The 25,248-nt window shown below is 37.9% G+C and overlaps 1 protein-coding gene across 10 annotated transcripts in view; it reads left to right on the forward strand.

Moving 5' to 3' along the window:
* Positions 1 to 454: 454 nt before the first annotated feature.
* The window catches only part of GUCY1A1 (guanylate cyclase 1 soluble subunit alpha 1), a 51,768-nt gene continuing 26,974 nt past the window's right edge, over positions 455 to 25,248 (forward strand). The window contains exons 1-3 of one of the 10 annotated variants that reach the window (XM_039876210.1): positions 455 to 747; positions 1,111 to 1,211; positions 22,919 to 23,284. In XM_039876210.1, coding sequence (XP_039732144.1) covers positions 23,030 to 23,284 — 255 coding nt within the window. In that variant the 5' untranslated portion in view covers positions 455 to 747; positions 1,111 to 1,211; positions 22,919 to 23,029. Of the gene's footprint in view, positions 748 to 864; positions 1,014 to 1,050; positions 1,212 to 1,561; positions 1,800 to 22,918; positions 23,285 to 25,248 lie in introns of those variants that run through there. The other 9 variants (XM_039876211.1, XM_039876207.1, XM_039876205.1 and 6 more) reach the window with 9 other exon arrangements.

Consider the following 25,248-nt stretch of genomic DNA (forward strand, 5'->3'; position numbering starts at 1 on the left):
ATTCCCAGGTTTGAAGAAGGATCACATAATAATTATGATTAATTGTGAATTCGCAAGGAAAAAAAACATAATGAGATCTTTTTAAAAGTCAGAAAGATGACTCAAAAACAATATCAGGACTTATTTTTTGTGCTGGGATACACACACTTACACTTCCCCTTCCGCCTTCAAATAGAACTAAATGTACTGAACCAAGCAGAATCAAGACCTTACTGGAAAGAAGTAAATGCTCTACAACTACAGAATTGCATTTGCAAAGGAGTAGATGGGCTTTAAATCTGAAAACCAGGACAATGAAACCATCCATGCAGATATGTTTCCCAACAGAAATGTTGTAATTTTTAACTACGGAAAACTACAGTTTTTCCGGATTAGTGCACAGTGAAGATTTTTTTTTTTTTTAAGTAAGCCAAATTATCCATAAGTTCCCTCCCTCTTTTTTCCTTTCTCTTCCTTTGTCCCTGTCCCCTCTGCTCTGTCTCGAAAGTAACCGCTGGGCAGGCGATTGGGTAGTTGGAGGGCCCTGGACTTAGTTCCTCAGCCCTAGTCTGGGCTTAGTGGGTGGGAGTCAGCACACGGCTAGTTGTCCAGAAACACGTTTCTCTGCAGTTTTCCTACACTTTTGCTGCATCAGACCCGAAGCAGAAAGCAAACAGCAGCTGTGGAGCTGCCCCAAGCGACCTACACCTGCAGGGGAAGGAGCGCCGCCAGCAGCTGGGAGACCCGGCCCTGAGTGACCTCACCGTGGTGCGTTTTAGCCGCTACTTTCTTTTTCAGTCTTTCGGTGCACGGAAGGGGAGGGGTTCTGAAAAGAAGTCGAGTGCAGTAGGAAAGAAACTGACTAGATCCTTTGGGGTCATCAGAAAGAAAGATACGGAGACACAGGGAGAGACTGCGACCAGAAAGCACCGAGCGTTTGAAGCGGCGCGGGAATCGGGTTCGCGAGGCACGTCGCGCCCCGCCCAGCCTGTCGAGCAGGTCTACAGGAGTGAGCGTAAGCGACCGCGTGTACGGTGGGTGCACTCGTGCAGGAACTGACAGGTGCCACCGCGGGGTCCCCTTTCCCGCTCACCGCCGCCCGCCCTTGACGCCCACTCTCTGCGTTCGCAGTGCGGATTTGCGAGGCGCGCCCTGGAGCTGCTGGAAATCCAGAAACGCAGGCCCGTGCTCCGCGAGGTCCCCGCGTAAGTGGTCGCTGCGTACCCACGCGGGTAAGGGCACCCCAGAGGGACGGTCCTTTTCTCCGCGCCCCTGTCCTGGGCTGGTCCTCCATCCTACCCTGGGAAGCCTTTCCTGCAGTCCCTGCTGCCCAGCCCCGGGGGCCGTGGCCCTGTTCCCACGCAGGGGAGGAGCAAGGGAGCAAAGGAGACGGCGCCCGGGGGCCGGGCGTAGGGCCCGGGGGACCTTCGACGCCGGAGGGAGGAGGACTGACGGGGGGTGCGCGCGGAACCACTGCGCCCGCGGCTGCGCTCGCGGATCGCTGGCGTGAGAACGCGCGGGGCGCGCGGGGGCCGCTGCTCTCCCACGGCTGGGGCGCGGGGGCTGCGCAGCCAGCCAGTCCAGCGCTGCGCTGCGGCCTCCCACCCGCGCCAAGGCGAGCTGGAACAGCAAAGGGACCCTGGGATCTGAGAGCTAGCGGGACTGGAGGCCACGCCTGGGCTTTTGCGGAACTTCACTTCTCCCGCTTCGCTGTGGGTGAGCGATTCGCCCTCTTCGAGAGCAACAGCTACGATCGCTGTATTGCTTAGAGAAAGCAGACAGCAAACTTCTAGTGAGGCTGCTCAGGGCTCGACCGAAGAGTAAGTGTGTGTGTGTGTGTGTGTGTGTGTGTGTGTGTGTGTGTGTGTGTGTGTGTGTGTTACTGCTTAGCAGTCTAATTTCTGTTTTCATTATGACTGCCGCACCTGAGGTAACGGGGAGCAAGGGGTCACCACCATCTCTATGCGTCTGTACTCGGTGGGCTGAGCATCTTCACTGTGACATTAATGTGAGGGGCTGCGTGGTATTGTGGTCATGCTATGGATTTCGTGCGTCTTTTTTTTCTCTCTTGTTTTCAATGTTTGTCCCTTCATTTTGCACCTGCTAAATCGTTTACAGATTCTTAAGTAAACCAGCTCACTTAATGGAGACTGGACCAACATATTGAAAACCCCGCTGAAATAGAACAAGACATGTATATACATATATTTTTAAATTAGAGCTTCATTTATAACATACCAGTAGTGATTTTTCAGGATTAGTCCTCTGATGGTGATTTCATTAAATGTCTACCTACCTACTAGAGCTAGGCTTGGTAGGAACATCGTTAATTAACCCTCTGGTTCCGTATAGGTGAATGTTGAAGCACTTAATGATATATACAAATTTTATGAATTGGTTTATAATGTAGAAATAATCTGTTGCTTTTCCTAAAATGGCTATATAGCTTTTTTTTTTTCTCCTGCTGTGGTCATTTAAGGTAGTATATTATGAAGAGTGGTGAAAATAATTAACAACATAACAGCCATATAGATGTCTAAAATTGCAAAGCAAATCCTAATTTCTCAAAAAGCCATATAAACTTTTAAGCTCTTTCAGTGAAGGTTGTCTGTGTAGTCTGTGCTGCGTTTGGTTACTAAACCACTCCCTGGGTCTATAGATCTGCTTCAGGGGGTCATGAAGTCCCTGCAGTTGTATTAATTTGAGTTGCTGCATTTCTAGAAAGACAGAGTGGAGTCTTCAGATATCCAAAGGGATCTGTAACCCAATAGGAAAGTAAGAACAATGAAGTTAAAATATATAAGCTACACTTTTTCTCTTCAAAACAATAGAGTCTCTCCATAAAGCCTGCAGACATAAAATGGCAGGAAAAAATCTAGAATAATTAAATAGTGTTACAATAATTAAACATTTTGTATAAAATGGACCCCCTTGTATGTTTTCAAATCTACCAGTTAGGAAGCTTAGGCAGATAAAGTTTATTTGGTAGAGATTTGTAATGAATAGGTAGATGAATATCTTCTGTTTCTTCCTGTATTGTAAGAGCTCTTTTTAGTATATGTCAGAATAAATAAATAAATAAAATTCTTATTTTTTCTTTCATTGGATATAAATAGCCCATTTCTAGATGTCCTGGTAGAAAATAACATATCTAAGACAGTTTTCTGTTATTTGGAGAATGTAGAAGAAAATATAAGGGTATTTTATTTCTGTCTGGACACCAAAAGAATAAGAAATGTGGGAAACTTCACAAGGCTTAGTACTTATATCTCTTATAACAATGGTTTATTAAACGATCTTGCTTGAAGGCATTATTTTGAAAACTGTTTTAATTAATATTATATTGTACTAAAGAAGTAAGTGATAACCAAAATTAAATTATTTCTATTAAGAATACATCAATAAAATATTTTTGTGATTACATGTCAAGAGTTTTGTGATAGATATTTTTCAAACAAAAACTCTTGAGTTCACATTATTTATTTGATAAATAAAAATATTGATAACCTTGAATCTTGTCAGAAACCATACAAGGGAAATTAAATTCTGTATTTACATGTGTAGGTTGCATTTGACAAAAATTAATATGAGTGTGTAGGGGAGACAGAACCGATATTTTTAAAAGTTAGTTTAAAACAACATATGTACCCTCAAAGTTTCTAATTAACCTTTACCCAGAAATAGATAAAAATCAAATTAGCCTTGAGAATAAAATCTCTCCAAGAGAAATGGAAAGATAAATCAATATTTGATTAAACCAAACTAAAAAATATTTATTGATGGGAAAAAAATTTTGGAGGAAATGTTATTCAGAATATTTTCTGTGTCAGATTTGGTAGGAAGTTGCTTAGCTTTTATTTGCTAGAATATATAACTTTTATGGCACTGATTTTTTATATCACTTAAATTATAAATATTTAACCAAACAACTTTAATATCACTATTTATTACTTTTCTGTATATTTGAAACAGGTATTTCTCTTTCAAAAATATCAATAATTTCAATGGTGTTTAGTCTCTAGGCCACGCAGGTTTATAAAGTATCTATTAGGTGCCTGTGCAATAGTTTTGTTTTGGGTATCTCCATCTTGATCTGATACAAGAAGTGAGAAAGGCTTTTTGGCAATTTTTAGGTCTTTAGATGAACAAATTTAGTTGCTCAGTGACTAGTTATTTGGGGTTAGAGTAAATTTTTGGCTATCCTGAATCACATTTGCTTCTTTTCTCTCAAACAGTTTGGAAGTATCTGACCTATTTCATATATTTTTCTCTCCACTGAGTTCAGGTCAAAAACCTTTATCTTCCAATAGCCTTGAGGCTTATAGAATATGAATAGAATTACTTGCAAGGATTCAGCAGCTTTAAGCCAGCTCCCACCTCAGCCTACAGTAGGAGAGAACGACTGCCTTATAAAACTTGAGGGGCTCTGAGGTATGATTCCCCCTTGCCACAAAATGTGATTCTCACTAACTTTGCTTACCTGGACTGCCTTCTGGCCATTAACAATCTTTTATTAAAATGAACTTTCCCTTTCTGAAAATCAAAGGCAACTCATTAATTAACTCACATATCACCTCCTCCTTCTCACCATAGTAGGAATTAGCAAGAAGCCAACAGAAGACAATGAATACCCTGAGGAAAGCAAGTTGGGTAGACCAAGGAAAATTTCTTAATCCTAAAATATTTTCCAGATTTTACCTATCTACATATCCCCAATTGCTATGCTGCATTACATTAAAAATAACTGTTTAGATGTCCATATCTCTTCTCAAACTGAAATCTCCCTCAGGATATTCATCATTGGGCTCACAGTGCCTGGCACATAATCATAAGCCTATTATGTCTTTGTAATTATTGAATTAAGGTTTTTTTTTTTTTTAATACCTTGATGGTACAGGTGGTTCTACTGAAGAATACAATATAAAGAATATTTGTTTTGCAATGACCCTCCATGGAATATTGTGGTCTCCTCTCATATGGCTTGCAGCCTGCTCAGAACTGCTTGTAAACTGTTATTTCTTTCACCATAGTCCAATTACCCTTTGTATTTCCAAGTTTATATCTTTTACTAGTGTTATTCTCTCCTTATTACCAGTGCTTATTGACCCCACTCAATATTCCACTTTCTTTGGGAATCTAAAACAACAGAGGATTTTCTTTCTATACATTAATCAGCTGTCATTGCTCAGGTCTTCATTCAGCATCTGCACGTTTGGCTTTCACAGGACCTTAACCTGCCCGACTTCCCTTTGAGAATCCACTGGTGTCCGCCCACTTGAGCCTTCACATCTCTCAGGATTGCCCCTGCTGAAAACGCTGAGAATCTCAAATTTCTGACTTCAGCATCCTGTCTTTCCAATAAGTTCATTCTCCACTAATCGACATCCTCTTCTTCCATTATTTTTCCCTGGCTACACCCAATTTTCTCATATTTTCGTCTTTACTTATCACACTCATCTTGGACAACAATGTCAGCTCTGCTCCAGCCCTCAAATCTTTTGCCACCTCTAACCTGATTCTCTGATTTCAGTTTAAGGAATGGCTAACAGTGCTAGGAATTTATTTTATCTTTCTTGGCTAATTTCATGTCAAAATCTCCATAGGACATGTTCCAGATTTTCCCAGGCTTTCCAGTCCACTCAAATTATCCTTACTCTTTTCATCAAATAAGCTGATGACCCTATTTCTTAGTTCACAGAGTACATGAGCACTTACTGCAATTAAATTTAATCTTTACCTTTAGTTGGCCTATTGTTCCAGAAGGTCAAGATATTTTTGGAATCTGATTCCATAATACGGATTAGCAATTCTTCCCAGTGTAGAGCCATATGCAGATTTGATCAGTATATAATTAATATCTTCATCCAAGTAATTGTGTAAAAGGCTGAACTGGAAGGACGTTTGGCATATTCCTAGCCACCTTCCTCTTGCTTTTACATAAGTCCAGGAATTAGTCCTCCTCATAAGGCTGTTCCACCAGTTACATAATCGAGTAACTCTCTTTCCTCAGAGTTTGCATTTGTTTGTGTGGCCCAGGAGTATACTACGACAGAGTTGGTCAAATTCCTTGCTAAAATGTGTTTCTGCTTTCTTCAGAATAGATACCTAGTAAACCTATTAAAACCAAGAGGAAATAATACTCAGTTCATTTATAAAGATATGTCCCTTGCAACCTCTCACTAGCTTATAGGGAAAGACCCTTCACATTTTGAGTGCTCACATACCATAGTTTTAAGGATCTCTTGGGAACTGTGCCTGGAATTAATGTCAAGCTCTTTAGGCTAGACTTGCTGGAATCCACCTTCTCTATTTTGAAAATTAAGACAATGGCTAGATTCTTTGTTCGCTATCAACCTTCTACTCATCATAATACCTTGCAGAGATGATTTTAGTTCTTTCCTTATCTTATCCACATATGCTTTTAGTACTTTGCAATGTAATTTATCCAAATTAGTGGGCTTAAACTTGTTTAGAACATTTAATATTTAATATCATACTATATCTTTGACCTTTAAATTTGTTATTTTGATTGTTGTCTTTTGCCAATATGAATATTTTTTTCTCGAGGAATGGAGGTAAAATGAAACAAGACTAGAGTAGTTCTGCCTGTCTGGTCATGTACTATCATTTGAATTTTTCATCCCCCATCAGTCAGTATACTCTTCTTATATCTGATAAAAATGCCATTATCGGCACTTTATCTGGCAATAACAACAAGAACAAAAAGAACATTTTTTTAATTATTAATTTTTGAAGACTTCAGCTTATCTTATATTTTATGACACTCTTCTTCAAGGATCAGCCACCTTTTTATACTTTTTTGCAAAAACAGTTTATAATGGATCCTGCTTGTCACTGAAAGAGAAACAGGCAGATTTTATGACACAGTCCTCAACATGAAGTAACAATTTAAAGTCTGCATGTGGCGATAACAGAACCCAGAAATAGTCTCAGAATTATACATGTCAGCACTTGACATTGAGCTTAATATTTGTGGTACAGTTTCAGTAACTTCTAAACAATTCAAAAGAAGGCAAAGAGTTCTGCAAGATGGAGACATTGAAGAAGGCTTTCTATGGAAGATCGAGTATTTAGTTGAGATTTTAAAACAAGACCAGGGTGTCAGACTTTGCAGGACCTGGAGGTTATAAAAATGAGGAATAGTGGGAACAGTGTTCTGGAGAAGGGACCGGAAAGGAGCACTGCAGGAAGCAGGTGTGTGTGCGTGTGTATGTGTATGCGTGTGTGTGCGTGTGTGCGCGTGTGTATGTTACCAAGGTATGGAGGTAGAAAGGGCAACAGCTTTGAAGTATTCCTCTGTGGAAGATACTATCACCCCTCCTTCTTGTTCTAGATTTCCTTTCCCCTTGCTCAGTCTTCGAGAGGCTCAGACCTACTCATTCTTTACACTCCAAGCGAGGCTCTCCGTCTCAGAAACTTCCCTTGATCTTCCAAGTCTGCACTGAGTGCCTTGCTATGTTTTCCTTCGACTCTCTGTACTTCCCTACTACGCTCTACGAAATTGCTGTGTTGTCTGTTTTCCCCGTTAGACTGATATGCCGTGGGAGGCGGTACCAATTCTATTTAGTTCTCATTCTAGTCACAGACACCTAATAGAAGTGCTGCACGGATCATAAGCACTCAGTAAAAATGTGTGAGATGACATGGGCCTGCTTGGAGTGATGAGGTTATGTTGGGGACTATTTATAAAAAGATTGAAGGTAAAGAGGGGTTAGATTACAACAGGACCAGAATGTCAGGCTGACTCTTTCCTTTATTAGGTAATGTGGAACCATTTTGTTTTTTTCAGTTTGGGGAGAGGATATGGCATATGCAGTACTTTTAATTAGACCTTCGTAAATCAACTCAGACTATTCAAAGTTTGATATGCATTTCCTAGATTTAACTAGGAAATTATTTTCTCCTCACCTTGCATCAGGTGTTTCTATTCATGAGGTTAGCAACCCTGTAACCTAAATACTGTGTGGTTTCACTGGAAAGATTTTATTATTTTACTAGTCTGATTTTATGTATATGCACTAAAATTGTTAGCTGGTTCTTGTTCTCAATTTTCAATCATTTTGGAGCTTCACAAATGCTCTATCATAAGTGTTTCAAAGATATGTGGTTAATATAGTAAGTTCGTAAAACATAGCAAAAGGAATTTCAGTGTGCCATTAGAATAATAGAAACTTTTAAGTTATATATTTGTGAGCATGAAGTTTAATCAATATAGTAACATGGGAAAGTATTTAGAAGGCTACAAGGATAACATAGAAGAGATTTGTACAAACACAATAACACTATCAATACTTGATATGTCAAGATTTAAAACAAGATATTCTTACACTGGATTAGCACTATGCATTTGTAAATGTGATTAGCAAAAGGCAGTCCTCTCAGTGAAAACCCTATGGGTAAAATTCCATTTTTGTAAATGTTTTAAAATATTTGCAGTCAACAATTGTAAGTAACATTCCTCTTTGTCCACCTCTACCCCAAATAACATTTAATATGCCACAACATTTATATCTGGTTCTTTTCTGTGGTGACTACTCAGAATAATATTCTTAAGCTCTCGTTGCGTCGTTTAATGCTAAAAAAATTCAGCGGTGGTATGTAGGAGAGCTGTGATATTTCTCGGTAGAGTTTGTACCTTGGTTGGATAGGAAATTATTCCAGCTCAAGTTGCTGCCTTTCCCCTCTCCTCTTTTTCCCCTTCCTTTTGAAGCTATGGGAGTTTATGAGAATTTGCCTGCTGGCTTGGAGGTAATGCAGAAGGTCAGAAATGAGATGCATCACGAACCTACCCCCCACAAAAGTTTATGCCATTCGTCTTGCCCCATGGCCAAAATTTGTTTAGATTGCTGCAATCTTTTTGGGTTGTATCTCTTGGAGGCCAAGGCATAACTTTTACCTAAAAGAACACCGCGGCCTTGCTTGCCCAAATTTAAGTTACCTTCTGACTTCAACTAAGAGCATGGTGTCTTGGACACAGACTTTTAAAGTTAAGAGAAAAAGGAAACTGTGAGAACGCCAACATGTGGGGCATAGATAAGAAAGGCAGATACAAATAGACAATTGGCAACAGTATGGTGCTCAAACAGGACGAGGAAGGTCAAAAGAAATGAGGAAAGGTCCTGAAAAGAACTATTCCTTTATACTTTTGTTACCTGTTAGTTTTCTTCATTGCTAATGAAGAAATGTCCTCACATGGGTGGTTAGAACATTCTCCCTCACCAGCATGTTGTAGCCTTCATTACTCTCTTAAATTAAACCAGAGCGATTTTGGTTTAGTTATTTTTACTTTAATCTTAGAACTGTTTTCAGTGCCTGGTGGAAGTTGGTAGCTGCAGGTTGTCACAGTCCATTTTACATACAATGTAATGGTTCTTGGATATGATTCTTTACATTAGCTGCCCTTGATACATAATCATAGGTCAGAGTTCAATATCAAGAATATTTGCTGCGACCCCTTGGAAATTTCTACATAAATAATTATATCTACATATAACAAACAGAGGTAGTTTTACTTCTCTCCAATCTTGTTGCCTTTTTTTTTGTTTAAAACTTATTGCAATGGCTAGGACCTAACTTCAGTACAATGTTGATTAGATGTGGTGAGAGGAGGCATCTTCCTGATCATAGTGATAAAGTGTTCAGGCTTTCACAAAGTATGACATTAACTGTTGTTTTCTATAGATGCTGTCAGATTTTTTCAAAAACTGATTGTACGGCTTATCGAGTTAGTTCTCATTATTGGGAGTGGGAGTCTCTTATGATTTTCGACAACCTAATCAGAAGTGGAAGACTCTGTACTTTGACTTTGAGTTAAAGTTGTATACTATGGGTGAATATTCCTATTTACAAAATGCTACCAATATACATAAATCAAGAGATTTCTAATATTCAGAATCCTCTTTTTAAACTTGCTACTTCTTAATCCATTGGCCTTAATGTATTCTTTACTTATGTACATTATTGTTTCTTTTCATTTTTACTCCACTATTATTATTGAAATTTGTTTCAGAAAAGTTATAAGTATCTTTCTAATCTAAAAGTCTAAACCTCTTGCTATCGACTGAATCATGCCCCCTATTCATATGTTAAAGTCCTAATCCTCAGTGTGATGGTATTTAAAGGTGGGGGTGTTTGGGGGATAATTAGGTTTAGGTGAGGTCATCAGTGCGGGGGCCCTCACGATGGGATTAGTGCCCTTATAACAAGAGATACTAGAGAGCTTGCTCTCTTTCTGTCCCTGTGCTATGGGAGAATACAACAAGAAGGTGGCCATCTGCAAGCCAGGAAGCTAGACCTCACCAGAACTGGACTGTGCTGGCTCCCTGATCTTGGTCATCCCGCCTCCAGAGCTATGAGAAAATGAATTTCTGCTGTTAAAGTCACCCAGCCTCCAGAATTCTGTCACAGCAGCCTGAGCTGACCAATGCAGCCTCTTACCATCTTCAGACTTGCAACATATACTTCTCTTACAAGTGTATCCTTGTCTGTTTACCTTCTCATCACGTTTTTCTGATAGCTGCTTCTCCATGTTAGTCATAACATCCTTTCACAGTTCTTAAATACGAATTTTCCTCAGAGTACTAAATTTGACCATCTTCTTTCTCTTCTCTCTCTGTGTGCACCCATTTAACATGGAACAGTTCGAAGTAAACTCCTGACTTTAATAGCTTCTTCTAGGTGGAGGACCACAAATTCATATTGTTAATCTGTTATATGCTCCTTAATTAAAGACTCCAATTTTCAAACGTGTCTCTACTAGATGCCCCATTAATAGTTCAAGACCCATTTATATAAAATAAAAGTCGACATCCCTTCTCTTAAGCCTACTTCTGTTACTTCTTTCTATTAATGACAGCATAATCCTACCAGACAAGCTGCAGAATCATCTTGTGCCTCAGATCTAGTCAGTTGCCACGCGATGACAACTTGAATTTTTTATCTCTAGCACCCATCCCTTCCTGTCCTTTCCCACAACTTCCTTCATTCTTTGAATGTATTTGCCTGATTCTGCCTCTATGGCATGCCCTTTGCTAACATCTTTATATCTAAACCGTAGTCATTTTCGAAAATAAGCTTGAATTTTATACCTTCCAAGGAGGTTTCTCTGATCATTCTTTTGTTGCTACTGCCTAAAAGTGGTATTTCTTATAAATATCATTAATCCTCTGTCTCTACCTATTCTCCACTTTTTATTATAGCCATTTAGAGAAAATTATATAGATATATCTCCATACTAGACATTGAAGAAAATTAAAGAAAGGAGTAGTTTTGTTATCTTCAGAAGCTCGGCAAATATTGATTGAATTATAAATGAATTTATTAATAACTCATTATAAAACTTTTTTCAGGAGGCAAAGACATTCTCTAGGCTCCAAAGCAGCCTCATTTTACTTGTATTTTATCATTTCCCCCTGTGTTTTGTCCTATATATTGGTTATAGTTAATAGCCTAATATTAGTTACTGTCTATTGAATGCCTAATAATACATGATGCTGTGCTCAATGCTTCTGATAAAGCAGTAGCTATATCAACTATAGGAGGTATCTGTGGTTCTCCATTTAACAAATTTCACAGTGAAATGGTGGAAAAGGTGGAGAAGGAATAACATGAGTGTCTTTGGCTTCTTTGTGAGATCTTACTGAACTTCATAAATTTCAATGTATTGTGAGATTTCTTGCTTCCAAAAAGGTAAAAGATAAATAATAAAATAGGAAAGAAAATAAATAGTAAAAATAATTTAAAAATAAATAAAATAGCTCATAAAATAATAAAATGGAAAACAGAAATATTTAGGAAAACTATTTGAAAATTTACTCTTCGCGAGTCATGTATTATTTACATAGAGTTATCTGTGTCTGTACATACAAAAGATCCGCGAAAATAAAAGGAAAAGATTGAGCGAATGTGATAATAAGAATTTAAACTATCTGTATCCCTTCCATGATTATACCAGATGACGTCAAGTCAGCAGTTCTGTCTTTTAATTTCAGCATAAAATAATTTACTGGCAGTCCAAAGTTCAATAAATTGTGACCTACATTGGCTAGTTAGATTAAGGCTGGAAGCATGCTTAACCTTCAGTTAAATAGCAGAGACAGCATAATGAGTAAGGTTATTTAGAAAACATGTCTAGAAAATTAAAAACAGAACTAAAGATAACTTCTTGAGAAAGTACAAAAGGTGTTGAGGAAATCATAAAAAAGATAACTTCTCGAGAAAGTACAAAAGGTGTTGAGAAAATCATAAAAAAGAGCCTAGGGAAATATTTTAGAAATTATAGACAGCCAAAATAATTGTATTGTGATATGTAGATGAAACATAAGCCTTTGATGGGGACTAAGATGAAGTATTTACAATAAGTCTCAAATGATTAAGTGTGGAACTTGAATGAGTGTTAGATTTTTCTCAAAGCAGTTGATGCAGTAGTTGGGGGATCCACAAAAAGAGGAGGCTTCTCTGCATTTCAATTGAGAGGGTGATGTGACGGTACTGGAATGAGCTCTGGGCTCGTGATCAAACTGCCTGAGTTTCTGTATGTTCTATACCTCAAGAGCTTTCGGATTTGGGCCAGGTTCCTAGAATCTGGACTTCTGTTCAATCGTCTGCAAGTGGGAAAGATTGCAATACATAATGTCTAATGTTGCTTCTAGTTCTAAACTTCTCTTCTGAAAATGCTTGCATCTTCATGTAGACTTTTATGTAAGAGGTACTGAAGTGAAGAAGAAAAAGTATTCGGGGTTTACTGTAAATAGGAAAGTTTCTTTTCACTTTCCCTATTTTGAATCAATTAGAAATGAGAAGGCAATAAAAGAATATGGTTATGAGTTTGGATTTAATGGGAAAGAACTCAGCCTTCAGCACGTACTTTGTGAGTATCCAGATATATACCTGAAAAGTACATGTTCAGAAGCCAGAATTCATTTTTGGTAATGATTTCTTCTAGTCATTATGAAAAAATTGAGTTAAACTCTATTTCCTAGAGCCAGAGAGGCTCAAAGAAATAGTTTGCAAAAGGGAGTCTCCTTAGAGTTCACTGGGACTCTGAAAGGGTCTCTCATGACTGCATTTCTGGAATGTCAAGGCTTCATTCCCTCAACTGACATGTCCAGTGGTCTGACTTTCCATTTTCTTCTGTCTTCTATTTTAGCAGGTCAATTTAATCTTTATTTTCCCAGATTTTATTTGTGGGCAGAGGAATTTTAGTAATAATTGTTATGATGTATAAAAAGCCCCTCATTTCTTAAAGCCACCCTGCATTATTGGCTCTGTAATCAGATAGTTCTTGCTTCATTTCCTGCTTCTGCCCCTCACTAGCAATGACCAAGGGCAAGTTACTTGCTCTATGTTTCAGATTCTTCTTGTGTAAAAAAATACTAAAGCGTGCTCTCACGCTCTCTCTCTCTCTCACTGCTTTCCCCATAGGATTGCTGTGCAGATTAAATGAGATAATGTATATGATGTCCTACGTGGCCTCTTAAAGCACAGCTCAGCCAACCGATTCTATAAAAAACAATATAGTAAATATTTTAGGCTTTTCTGGCCATGTGGTCGCTGTCATAATTATTTAACTCTGTTGTTGTAGTTCAAAAGCAGCAGCCATGGGCCATAGGAAAGTAAATGAGCTTGTAAAAGCCAAAGTCCTGTTTTTCCTTTACTGTCGTATTACACTTCTGAGACCAAATGTGTATGTTTTCCTCACCAAGCAATTCTCTAACACCAGCGTCCTACAATTTAATTTAATTCTGACACTGTCTACTGGGATTTAGTGTCAGATCCCATAGATTAAGGGCTCTGTCCCACGAGAGTGTTCTCACTTCACATGCCAATCACAAGCCTAAAACATTTGATACTTCCGATCAACCAGCTATTAATTGAAGATTCCAGGACATCCTCCTTGGGTTTTCCTAATATGTTAGGACAGCTCACAGAATTGAGAAAAACTACTTATTAGATTACTGGTTTAGTACAAAAAGGCACAAATTGGGAATGGCCAGATGGGAAAGATGCATAAAGCAAGGTATGGGGAAAAGAGCTTGGGACTTTCATGCCCTCTCTCTGGGCACACTACATTCCCAGTACCTCCATGTGTTCATCAACCCAGAAGCTTTCCAAAACTGCTTTGGTTGGGTGTTTTTTAATAGAGGTTTTATTACATAGACACCATTGATTAAATGACTGGCCATTAGTGATTCATTCAGCATCCAGCCTGTCTCTCTTCCCCAGAGATCTGGGTGGAATGGAAAGATACAACCCTCTAATTACCTGGATGATTTCTCTGGCAACCAGGCCCCATCCTGAGGGTATCCAGGAGCCCCCAGCCTCCTGTTACCTCATTAGCACATGGAAGGACACTTATCACTTTGGCGATTCAAGGGTTTTAAGAGCTGTGTGCCAAGAAACAAAGAAGGAAGGTGGGCAGAGACCAAAAATATATTTCTTACAATGTCAGTGTGGCTCTGTTCCAATGAAACTTTAGTTATGGACGCTGAAATTTGAATCCCATATAGTGTTCATATATCTCGAAATATTCTTCTTTTGATTTTCATCCAACCATTTCATAATGTCAAAACTATTCTTAGCTTGCGAGCTGGGCAAAAACAGGCAGCAGGCTGGATTTGGACCATAAGCCATCGTTTGCCATTCCCTACTTTCAAGGGTCCTGAGTGTCTAGTGTTCTCAGTGGTGGTTTCACTTTGTCTGACTCTCCCAGTCCTGGGCCAGTATAAGTATTGCCTCCACTGCCTGTGCCTCCAACACTGCTACGATTATTCTTATTCTCCTTGGTTGTCTCTCTGTTGTTTTCTGTGTGGCCAGGCCTACACTTCTTGATTAATTTGTTTCTGATTATGTTAAGTAAGGTTCTATTCCCAGCAGTGCTTACAAGTCTTAAGTTTTCATGGCTTTTTTATTCTGTTCTGTTTCTCAAGGACCTTGGGAAAAGTTTTGAAGACTGGAATAAAAGAATCATGAGAGTTGCTATTGTATCTTCTTCCAGAATCTTCTTTCCAAATATGACAGCTCACATAATTTGACTTTCTTCTAACATAGAGTGAATTATTGCTTGGAAGATTACCCCTTCTTTCCCATCAAGGACGAGGCCACCTTGATATTTGCTTATTGTTCAGATGTTAATTCAAAAACTCCACAGGTGTGACAGTCAATCCCAGGATCCACTTCAGTCTTGTCAGACTCTCCTATTTTAATCAGACTCTGGGTGACTTATCTTAATTTCACAAACATACTAAAATTAACATGCCAGTTAGTGTCTCACCTTTCTCTGCCCATCACCTAAATCTTTCTATGCAATAAGTAAACATTGAGAAGGTAAATAGGTAAAAAAATTAACACAGAATCAATATTGAGAATAGTTAGTTATAAAAGCAGTGATTGGAGACAGGATTCTTTGTATAACAAATATTAATCATTCGCCAATCTAGCATTCTGGGAAAAGAAAATCAGATACTGCAGAATTTTTATTTCAGCTTGATTGTTATGAGTTTATTTTCTTTAAAAAATTTCCACGTTTGGAACAATGCGGATTTATAAACAACAGTATGTACTCTAATGTCAAAAAGCTTGTTTGATTTATATAGTTTTGGTATAATTAATAGAAAAAGAAATTTAAAATCTCGCAAAGTCCTCCAATTTTTATTCTGATATTTTATTAAAGAAATTTGGCATGCAACTTATTAGCTAATGGATTTACATGTGATAAAACCAAAATAGAATCTTACTGCCCTGGGCTGTGCTGTAAACTCTACTATTTTGTAAGTTTTTAAAAGAAACCCTAATTATTGACAAAGATATTACTTTCTTGGTATGCATTAATGTTCTTCAAGTGGAGAACGTTTTCTATTTTTGTAGGTCACCAAGCACCTACTATATATCAGAGTTCTCCTGGCTTTGAAAAGTGATAAGAAAAAAGTGTCTCAAGTATAATACATTTCTGAATCTCTCTGAGATGGAATACATTTGTCAATCATTTGTTTAATGACTTCTGTCAGCGATTCTCTTGCAGCATGCCTTTGCCTATATTTTCTCTAATTCTTCACATATCCCTGTCTTATCACCATTTTACCATTTTGCAGGTAAGGTAACAGAAGCTCAGTCAAGTGCAGAAACTTGTCCAGTGTCACACTAAGCAGTACAGTGTTTTTGATCGGAGGTTGGGAATCCGCTATTGCAGAGGGCCGACTAGTTATATGCAGATAATCAACTGCACAGGGGCCGGTTCCCCTGACCCTGGTATTGTTCAGGGGTCAACTGGGATTGTAATAGTCAACATTTGTTCATCACATACTGGATGCTTTACACTTATTGATATTTACTCTCACATCACATGTATGAGACACTTGATGTTAGTATCCCTATTTTCCAGATAGAGAAAATTGAGCTAAAATTAGGTTAAGAACTTGACCGAAGTCATGGAGCTGGTAAATGGTAGAGGCAAGAAGCCAACACAGACTGTCTGGTCCCAGAGCCTGAGCCCTGTACCACCCTACTCACCCCGCTGCCTCCAGGCATAACTGCGCGTGGTGGTGCGAGGTGGTGAGCTCATCTCAGCGCGTATGTGTATGTATGTAAATGAACGATGCTTAAAAAAATCATTATTGCGGAAGAGGGAAAGTAAGTGTATATCTGTGTATGCATGTATATGAAGTCAAAGATGTGCCTCCAGGACCTCCTGACTGGCCAGAGTTAAAAAGAAGAGAAAATGGAAATTTATGATGTCACTAGTCACCAGTTTCATTTATGCCACTTAAGTGAAATTTATTGACCAGCCCAATTACTTAATCATAGTGGATTTGTTTTCATTTTAAAAGTTTCATCACGTTAAATTTCCTAAGCCATGACTAAATCTGTAGAGTCTTAGAGAATGTAACCGACTGGGTGATTGTCCCAGGAAGTTAAGTAGGCTTTTCACCTTACTTGCAGATTTGAATCAAACATTTTTGAGAGTGCAGGCATTTCTGATGTAAATAAGAATATGTTCCTGAAAATCCTTGTATGCTGCAAAACTATGCACTAAAAATAAAAGAACTTATGGGAAGAAAATGTGTTAGGGTGAAACCAATCAACACTTATGAGCATTAACAAAAACAGTAACAATCCTTAAACACATATAAGCTCATTAAAAGACAGATTGAGCATGAAGACAGTATGACAGTACTTATAGGCCTAATTTAAGGAAAAAAAGGTAAAAGTAGTTTGATGGGAAGGGACTGTCAGAAGGTGTTGAGCCTGCTGAGTTGTGGAGACAAGGAGAAATAAAGGAAAACTGTAATAAGTACTTCTAAAATAGGACATGCAGTCAAATTGAGCTAAGAGGAAGAACATGGTGTGGACGGGGATCTAACAGGGCTGCTACTTTACAGTACATTAACCCCCTGTTTATAATTGTGTATGAGCCAGTTCACATCTCAGAAAGACACAGTATTTATCTGAAAAGGGATAAAAACACAATGGCTTTTTATAAGGTAAAAAAGAATTACCTTTCTCCCTTAACTCCTTTTATAATAATGATTTTTTCAGTAAATATATTTTTAAATAATTAAGTCTCCGTGAGGAAGTACTTTAGCAATATAACTATGATGGGAATTATAGAAATAGCTACAAGAAATTGTTTATTATATTTCAGGAACAAAATATTGAAATACTGATCTGATTTTCTCATGACCTGAATGACCTATCAAAAGTGGTAATTGTATTTAATTTAAATACATACTAACTGCATATATTCATATTTCGGTGATTATCGCATTATAGTTTTAAAAATATAGATATGTAGGATTTATAGTCCCAAAGGTTTTGTCTTTTAATTAGTTTTAAAACATTCTGTAAACATTTTGATATAAAAACTGAGAATCACAAAATTCTACTTCTTTAAAGACTCCCTGTTATGGAGTATACTAAACATTGCTGCTACTTCAAAGGTGTCATGGAATTGCCCCCTAAAATTTAGTCTAATCTATTCAGTACAGTGGATCAGACTCACTGTATTGTTAATAAAGAATCGATGTAGTTTATTAAACATAATTTGTGTTGGGTACTTTAGCTTTAGTGAGGCGGTTGCTATCAGGAGAAGGGGAATTCCTGTTATTTTTGGTCCTTAGAAGTGAGGTTGCCATCACCTCTAGAGCTGATCTCTTTGTTTTGGGAAGGTTGCCAGTATAGGCCCTGTAGTCACAAAAATTTAACATAAACACCCTCCACTCTTCTTGAAGATGGATCCATATACCTTATACTTACATGCAAATGCAGTCTGTTGGGAAGGTGAATGGTCTACTCTGTAATATAAATTGAGAGTCAGCTTTCCCATGTCTGGGCTCTTGAAGAAGGAGGGATTGCTTTCCAAAAGAAGTTTTGCATAGGAGAGTTGGATTAGTTAGTTATGATTAAATAGCCAAAGTCATAGGAAATGTATTATGGACCATTTTGATTGTTCTCCATAGGCTCTGGACTCTTTGGCCGTGGTGTTGAGAAACAAAGCCAGTGGAGTGTGCCCTCTCTTTTCCTCAGTCCTCATGTCTAGTCAGTTGTCAAGGCCTGTGGGTTCTCTCGCTGAAATATTACTGGACTTGATCTATTTTTTCATTCTCAGAGTCACTCTTAATCCAACCCAGATTAGCCACCTGATCCATTTCTCATTCTACATTCCAAATAAACTTTTAAAAATTATTCAGTCTAATCTGTTCATTTTCTTACTCTTTAGTCATTCAATTGACTGACGTTAGAATAGAGTTTTAATTTGTTTACCAAGATTTACCGAACCTCCACGTCTTGACCTCTGCCTGTGTCATACCTCACTACTACCACCTTGCTCTCCCTGACCCCATGCCCTTGCCACGCTGGGGTCATTTCAGTTCCCACAACATGACTAGCTCTGTCTTGGCTTCCAAGCCTGCTGTTCTCTCTGCAGCTCTTTTTATTTGGCTCGGGGTCACAGTTTAGCTCAAATGTCTCTTCCTCCTGGGACTGTATTTGGATCCTATGTGCCTCCTGTTCTTGTAGCACATGTCACACTTGGCCTGGTGTGTCAGAATGTTTCCTTGACAGATTGTAAACTTCCGGAAGGTAGGCGATGTTCTTTGCTCACTCTGTCTCTGCATCTAGAAGAATGCCTGACAGACACACAGAGCCATCCATAAATGAAAAGTGAACAAAAGAATGAATGAATGAAGTAGAAGGCAGTTGAGTGTATCAGAGCATCTGTGGGAGTGGAGATTATGATAAAGAAAATGCAAATGGCATGTTAAGAGTCAAAAGATTCTTGAAGTTTAACTTTTAGGAGCTCATTGCTGAATTTAGCAAGGAGGGTTTCAGTAACAGAATGGAAGCAAAAGCCAGAGAGTTGAAGTCTTAGGAATAAATGTTGTTTAAGGAAGTGAACACAGCACATAAGGCCTGATCTTATCAGAAGTGTGACTATATGGGGAAACAGAGATAGTGGTAAAGCTAGGGAAGAGTGATGGCCTGAGAGATCTGACATTTATTTGCCTGCCTTTTTCTTAACTTACTGCTGGACAGACTTGGACATCCTCACCAGTTTTTCTGCTACTTTGTCCTGCTTTCCTGATATATCACAATGGGAATGTCTGTAAATATTTCCTACTGTTAAGTGAAAAGAAACATATTTTAAAAGTCTGATTTATGTGATTTATTTAATTTTTTTCCAATTTTGGAGGAATGGAAACTTTCTAGATTTTCAATCTACCTGAAAATTAAGCTGTTTTCTTGACATTTATTTATAAAAATGACTGTTACAATCTGTGCTGGAGTATGCAAACTATCCTTACTAAGGCAGTTTATTTTGAAGTTCTCTCAGCTACTCTTAAAAATCTGGGCTTTGGAATTTCATCTTAAAACACTAATATCTCCTTAACCACAGACTTGGGCACAGCCAGGTGCTAAGTCTGATATTGAACATTGGATATAAGTATTTGTTTTTGCTGTAGAGACTTAGTTCTTAGCAGTCTCACCCCTCCCAAATCTGATTTAAAATCTACTCTTTATTACTTGCTGTTGTAGAGAGTACCTCAGGTCTTTTTACATGTGGAAAACAAGGTTTTTTTGCTTAATTACCTCCTAGAGTTTAAATGATGGAGCACCCCTTTACCCAAACAGTAAGGCACCCTGGTTATTAACATGAGGTCAGTACCTGGGTCATTACTCTCACTGAAACAGTTAATCACTTACTAGCAAGAGGGAGAGCACATTCAGTATATTTGGAGGCTGTTTAATCATCAACTTTGGAAATGGCAAATATTTCTCCGAGTTTCTGGGAACATACATCCCATGGCTTGCCAAGGCTTTGTCACCAAATTTATTACTTGAATTAATTTGTTTTTCCTTTACCATGTTTCTAGCATTTCTACAACCACTTATGTACTGGATTCAGCAAATGACCAAGTCATTTGTGAAGCTACTGCTAATGTTACACATGAAAACACATCCCTGGTTGAGTTGAGGGACCGTTCTGTATTCCTGGCAGGCAAACACCAGACAAACATAGGTTTCCAAGGTATTGGCACTGTGTGCATCTGTTTCTTGGTGTAATTTCATCATCTGAACAGATGAAGAATGCTCATTAGTTTGTTTGTACATTTGTGATTTAATGAGACTAAACACTTAACTGATCTTGAAGTAAGCACAACTTGTTTCCTGTTGCTGTTCTTAGTTTAATAACAAACAGTGTTAGGCACATTTTCTGGAAATTATAATACTGTTCAATACAGGAGAATTTCAAGGAAGGTTGACTGGTGGGTCGTATCTAGCTGCAATGAGATTGAATAGGAAGATCAGAATAAAAATATTGAGTTTCCCTAAACTCAATATGAGTTTATGAGAAGATTAAGCTAATGGAAGACTTTATCATAAACTATGTTATATCACATTTCTAAAACTCTAATATGTACCAGAATAATTTATTTTAGGAAGCAGTTCTATACTTTGATTACATTCATCCTATAATCAGTAGATAGTAACAGACTTATGCTGAGATACATCAAAGCCCGAGAAACAAATCTTTGTGGAATTGAGTCTGAAAAGAAATGTAGTGGAGAGCTTTAAATTTTTAAGTCTTCCAGAATCCAAGTAACTATTCTACCTATCACCAAATCACCTTTGTGTCACTCAGTAGTCTGCTGAGATAGAGAGCTCCCTATTCTACTCTAACAGAATATGTTTTCTGCTCATGAATATATAGTATCTTCCTTGTACCTTCTGGAAGATTCATAAATTACATGTGATCATAGATTTGGGGTATGACTTTAAGTAACAGAAAGTACTGACAGCTTCTTCTGGCCTGTCAGCATCCATAATCTTCACTCATACTTAATATCCAGTGACACCTCAAGGGTTGTCAGATGTGGAATTCAGCTTTCTTATTTTTCTCATTTCAGAAAATGCATTGTGCGTTGTCCTAAACTTATCAGATAACTTATCTGTGACAAATTACAAGCTATTGCTTATACATGTTAAGAACATATTAAAAGTATTGAGGTGCATAGAAAAGAAAAAAAAATAATTGAACTCTAGTTCTAAAACCTGAAGTATAAGGCTTTATCCTGGATAATTTAAATGCCACTAGTCAATGAACAGAAGAATTATGTTGTTTTCTTTTTAATATAAACTTCTAAGCCGTATCTTAAAGATAAATTAATCCTAGTTTATAAATTAAGCCTGATTATTTAAAAACTAGTATAATTTGGTAATATGAGTGAAGATTAATAGAGAACTCATGGACTCGAGTCAGAGGGACCTATATTTGAACTTTAGCGCCGTCACTCACTTCAAATGAAAGAAAACAACCTAAACTTTTGAACTTCTGGCCCTTTGGGGATAATAATACCTGAGTCATATGGTTGCTATGAGGATTAAACGACTCCTACGAGGCTTAGATGTGAATACAGAGTTCTCTGCACTGTGCCAGGCACATAGTAGGGGTTAGTACACATGGGTTCTTTTCCACACTTTTGTGTTTTTGATTTTCCAAGAATAGAAATAGTTGGCGAACCCAGCTAATCAAGACCATAAGCATTGTGCATAGGTTGAACTCGCAACCAGACAGTTCCACTGATGAACAACTAATGATAAATGAGTTGTGATTTATGTGGGGATTCACAATCTCAACATCAACAAAAACAAAAATACAGGGAAAGTTTGCAGAAATGGCCCTGTGTATGATTTCAGTGGACCTCTGGGAAGAGAGGCCTTCCTGGTTTACTCCAGTGTTATCTAGATTCGGATCCAGAGGCCCTTAAAAATCTAGTGGCATGTTTTTAGGGATCAGGAGTTCTTTGAAAAAATATTGTTTTTCAATTTGACGATATTTTAAAATTATTCGACTTTCAAGACAAATGTCTTTTGTAGTAATCATTTCAATTATTATTTTTTTATATATATAAAAGTCAATATTTCAGATCTGAAAACATATACTTAGGCATCAAATATATGTGTATATGTATATTTAGTTATGTCTGGGAAACATTGGTTTATGCTTTTTCAGTTATCGTAATGACAGCATAATGAGGATGTAGTAGTATTAGCCCTAATAAAACAGATTTAGACTTTGCTTCTGTCTTAAAACCATAGGTCTATTCATGTGGAATCAAACTAGACCAAATGGGTTATAAAAATGGACATGAGTAGTTTGTGCTAATAAGGACACTTTGGAGAAAATTATATCCCATTTGAAAAATATTAAAATATTAAAAGCAAATATTTTACTAGTATACTAAATGCACACATATTAAAGCTCTTCACTAAATGTTCCATCCATATTAAAATTGACATTTCTGCCAGAATTTTTTTTTTATTTGAAAATACAATATGACTGTATGGTTTTTCACATCTGTCTTTTTCTGTTTTCTTAAGTGTATAAAGTCATTCCTCTTTCTGTTCTTTTTGCTGCCCATAGACACCCCAGTCAGCAGTGTCCGTGATCTGATAGTGGCTTCTATTGGTCAGTCCCACATAAGAAGAACAGCTCACCAGGACAAGATCCACACAGGGCGAGGCCACCAACACCATGTTCTGTACGAAGCTGAAGGATCTCAAGATCACAGGGGAATGTCCTTTTTCCTTACTGGCACCAGGGCAGGTCCCTAAAGAGCCAGCAGAAGAGGTAGCCGGAAGCTCTGAGAGCTGCACAGCCACTCTGACCATCTGTCAGGACGTCCCTGAAAAGAATGTACAAGGAAGTATTCCTCAAAGAAAGACCAGTCGGAGCCGTGTCTACCTCCACACTTTGGCAGAGAGCATTTGCAAACTGATTTTCCCAGAGGTAAGTGCTTGCCCTTTAGAGATTTTACTGATATTTTGAAGATTGTAAAAGAATGTATTTTGAAGGAAGATGTAAGCACTTGCTTTCTCACTTTCAAGGCTGTAATAGATGTAGACTATTTCCTGGAAATGTATAAAAACATGCCTTTGAAACAATCATATTCTTAAGTTGTGTTTATCTTAAAACATTTAAGATCTTAAAATTATCATGCTAAGTAAAATAAGTCAGACAGAGAAAGTTGAGAACCTTATGATTTTATTCACATATGGGATTTAAAATTGAGCAACAAACAAACAAAAACTCATAGACACAGACAACAGTTTAGTGGTTACCGGAGGGAACAGGGTAGAGTGGGGGAGGTAGGTAAGGGTCAAAGGGTGAAATATATGATGACAGAAGATTTGACTTTGGGTGGTGAACACACAATACAATGTACAGATGATGTATTATTGAGTTGTACACTTGAAACCTATGTACTTTTATTAACCAATGTCAATTCAATAAACTTAATTAAAAATGTTTAAGATCTTGAATTCTTTTCAGAAGTTTCCTGCACTCTCACAAGCTTTTAGCAACTGCTTAACCCCCTTAGTCTCAGCTATCTTATCTATAAAATAGAAATGATAACAATTTCTACCCTTTGGAGTTTTAATGAGCGTGAAGAAAGTAATCCATAGCTCTTACCATACCATAAATGTCCAGTAATAGTTAGCTATTAAATTAAATTCCTTGAAGAACAACTTATCTTCTGTAGTATTTTCTTCTTTTCATTCCAGAGAGCATCATGCATTCCCTGACAATTCGTTGAGGTGGGAAATCTCTCTTTTCTTGCTGGTTGTGAGTCTGGAGTCTCTACTCAAACCAGGCTTGATCTGCTCCTTTGGGTCAGGGTCATGGTGCTGTCGTTGCCAATACCTATGTGTTGTTAGATATACATCTGTGACTGGCTTAGTCTAATGCTGTTTTGAGGTATGGTGCACCTTCTGTTAATCCACCTTTAAGAAAACTCTGGAGATAGGGCATATACCTAATTAGGTCAAATGTCTGAGGAAGAGAAGGGGCATGCAGAGAGCCCCCTCCCCTCGCAGGGCTAAAGAGAACAGCAGCTGAAAGTCTTCAAGATTTCTTCCTCACTCTATCAGTGTTTAGTTTTATAGAAACTCACTTAACTCATGAGGTTGGACATTGGTATGATCAGATTCCAGCTATCGTAATGCACTGATAGTTTTTAATGAAACTCAGCACAGAAGCACAGAAGAACCACACATAGACGTGCTGACTTTTAGGAATGAAAGGAACTTCAAAGATCATTCTTGTCTCACTTCCAGCAAGGGCTAGGGGGGTTAAGAAACTTGAGCAGAGTCACACAGCTTTTGAAGGGCAGAGCAAGCAATTACTGCTTTCAAACAATATGGGCTCAAGCGACTGAGAAGAAAGAGACTTGAATTGAAGCTTGAAGGATGGATAAGTTGGAATGAACAGAATGTTGAAGGAATTTATTTCAAGTATAATATTACTCAAAAGTACTTTGGTTAATGCCCTCTGAAATAGAAATATTTAATTATTCTCAGCCTACGTTAGACACTAGGCAGCAAGCTTTGGCTGGGGTGAGGGATGCAGCCCTTGTCAAGGAGTCGGTTGGCATCACAGTTTGGGAGGTGGTTGGTACTCTCATTTCCAAGGACAGAGTGAGATGCCTGGAGTCAAACAGATGGTGATCATAGGGAAGCTGGAGAGCCTCCATGCTTCCTCTGAGTCTTGTCATTACCATGTTGGCTTCATTAGTTTGTTTGACTAATTTTGAATTCCTAAAGTAGAAGTCATACACATATTGGAAGCTCTTTTAAAAACATTCTGATTACCAGTATAAATAATATTTTACTTTTTTCTTTGTCTTTATTTAGAATAATCTATGTTGTTTGTTTGTTTGTGAACCCATAGGAGTGTTCATTAAGATTTGACTG

This window comes from Pteropus medius, unplaced genomic scaffold (genome assembly GCF_902729225.1).
Source record: "Pteropus medius unplaced genomic scaffold, Ma_sr-lr_union100, whole genome shotgun sequence".
NCBI lineage: Eukaryota > Metazoa > Chordata > Mammalia > Chiroptera > Pteropodidae > Pteropus > Pteropus medius.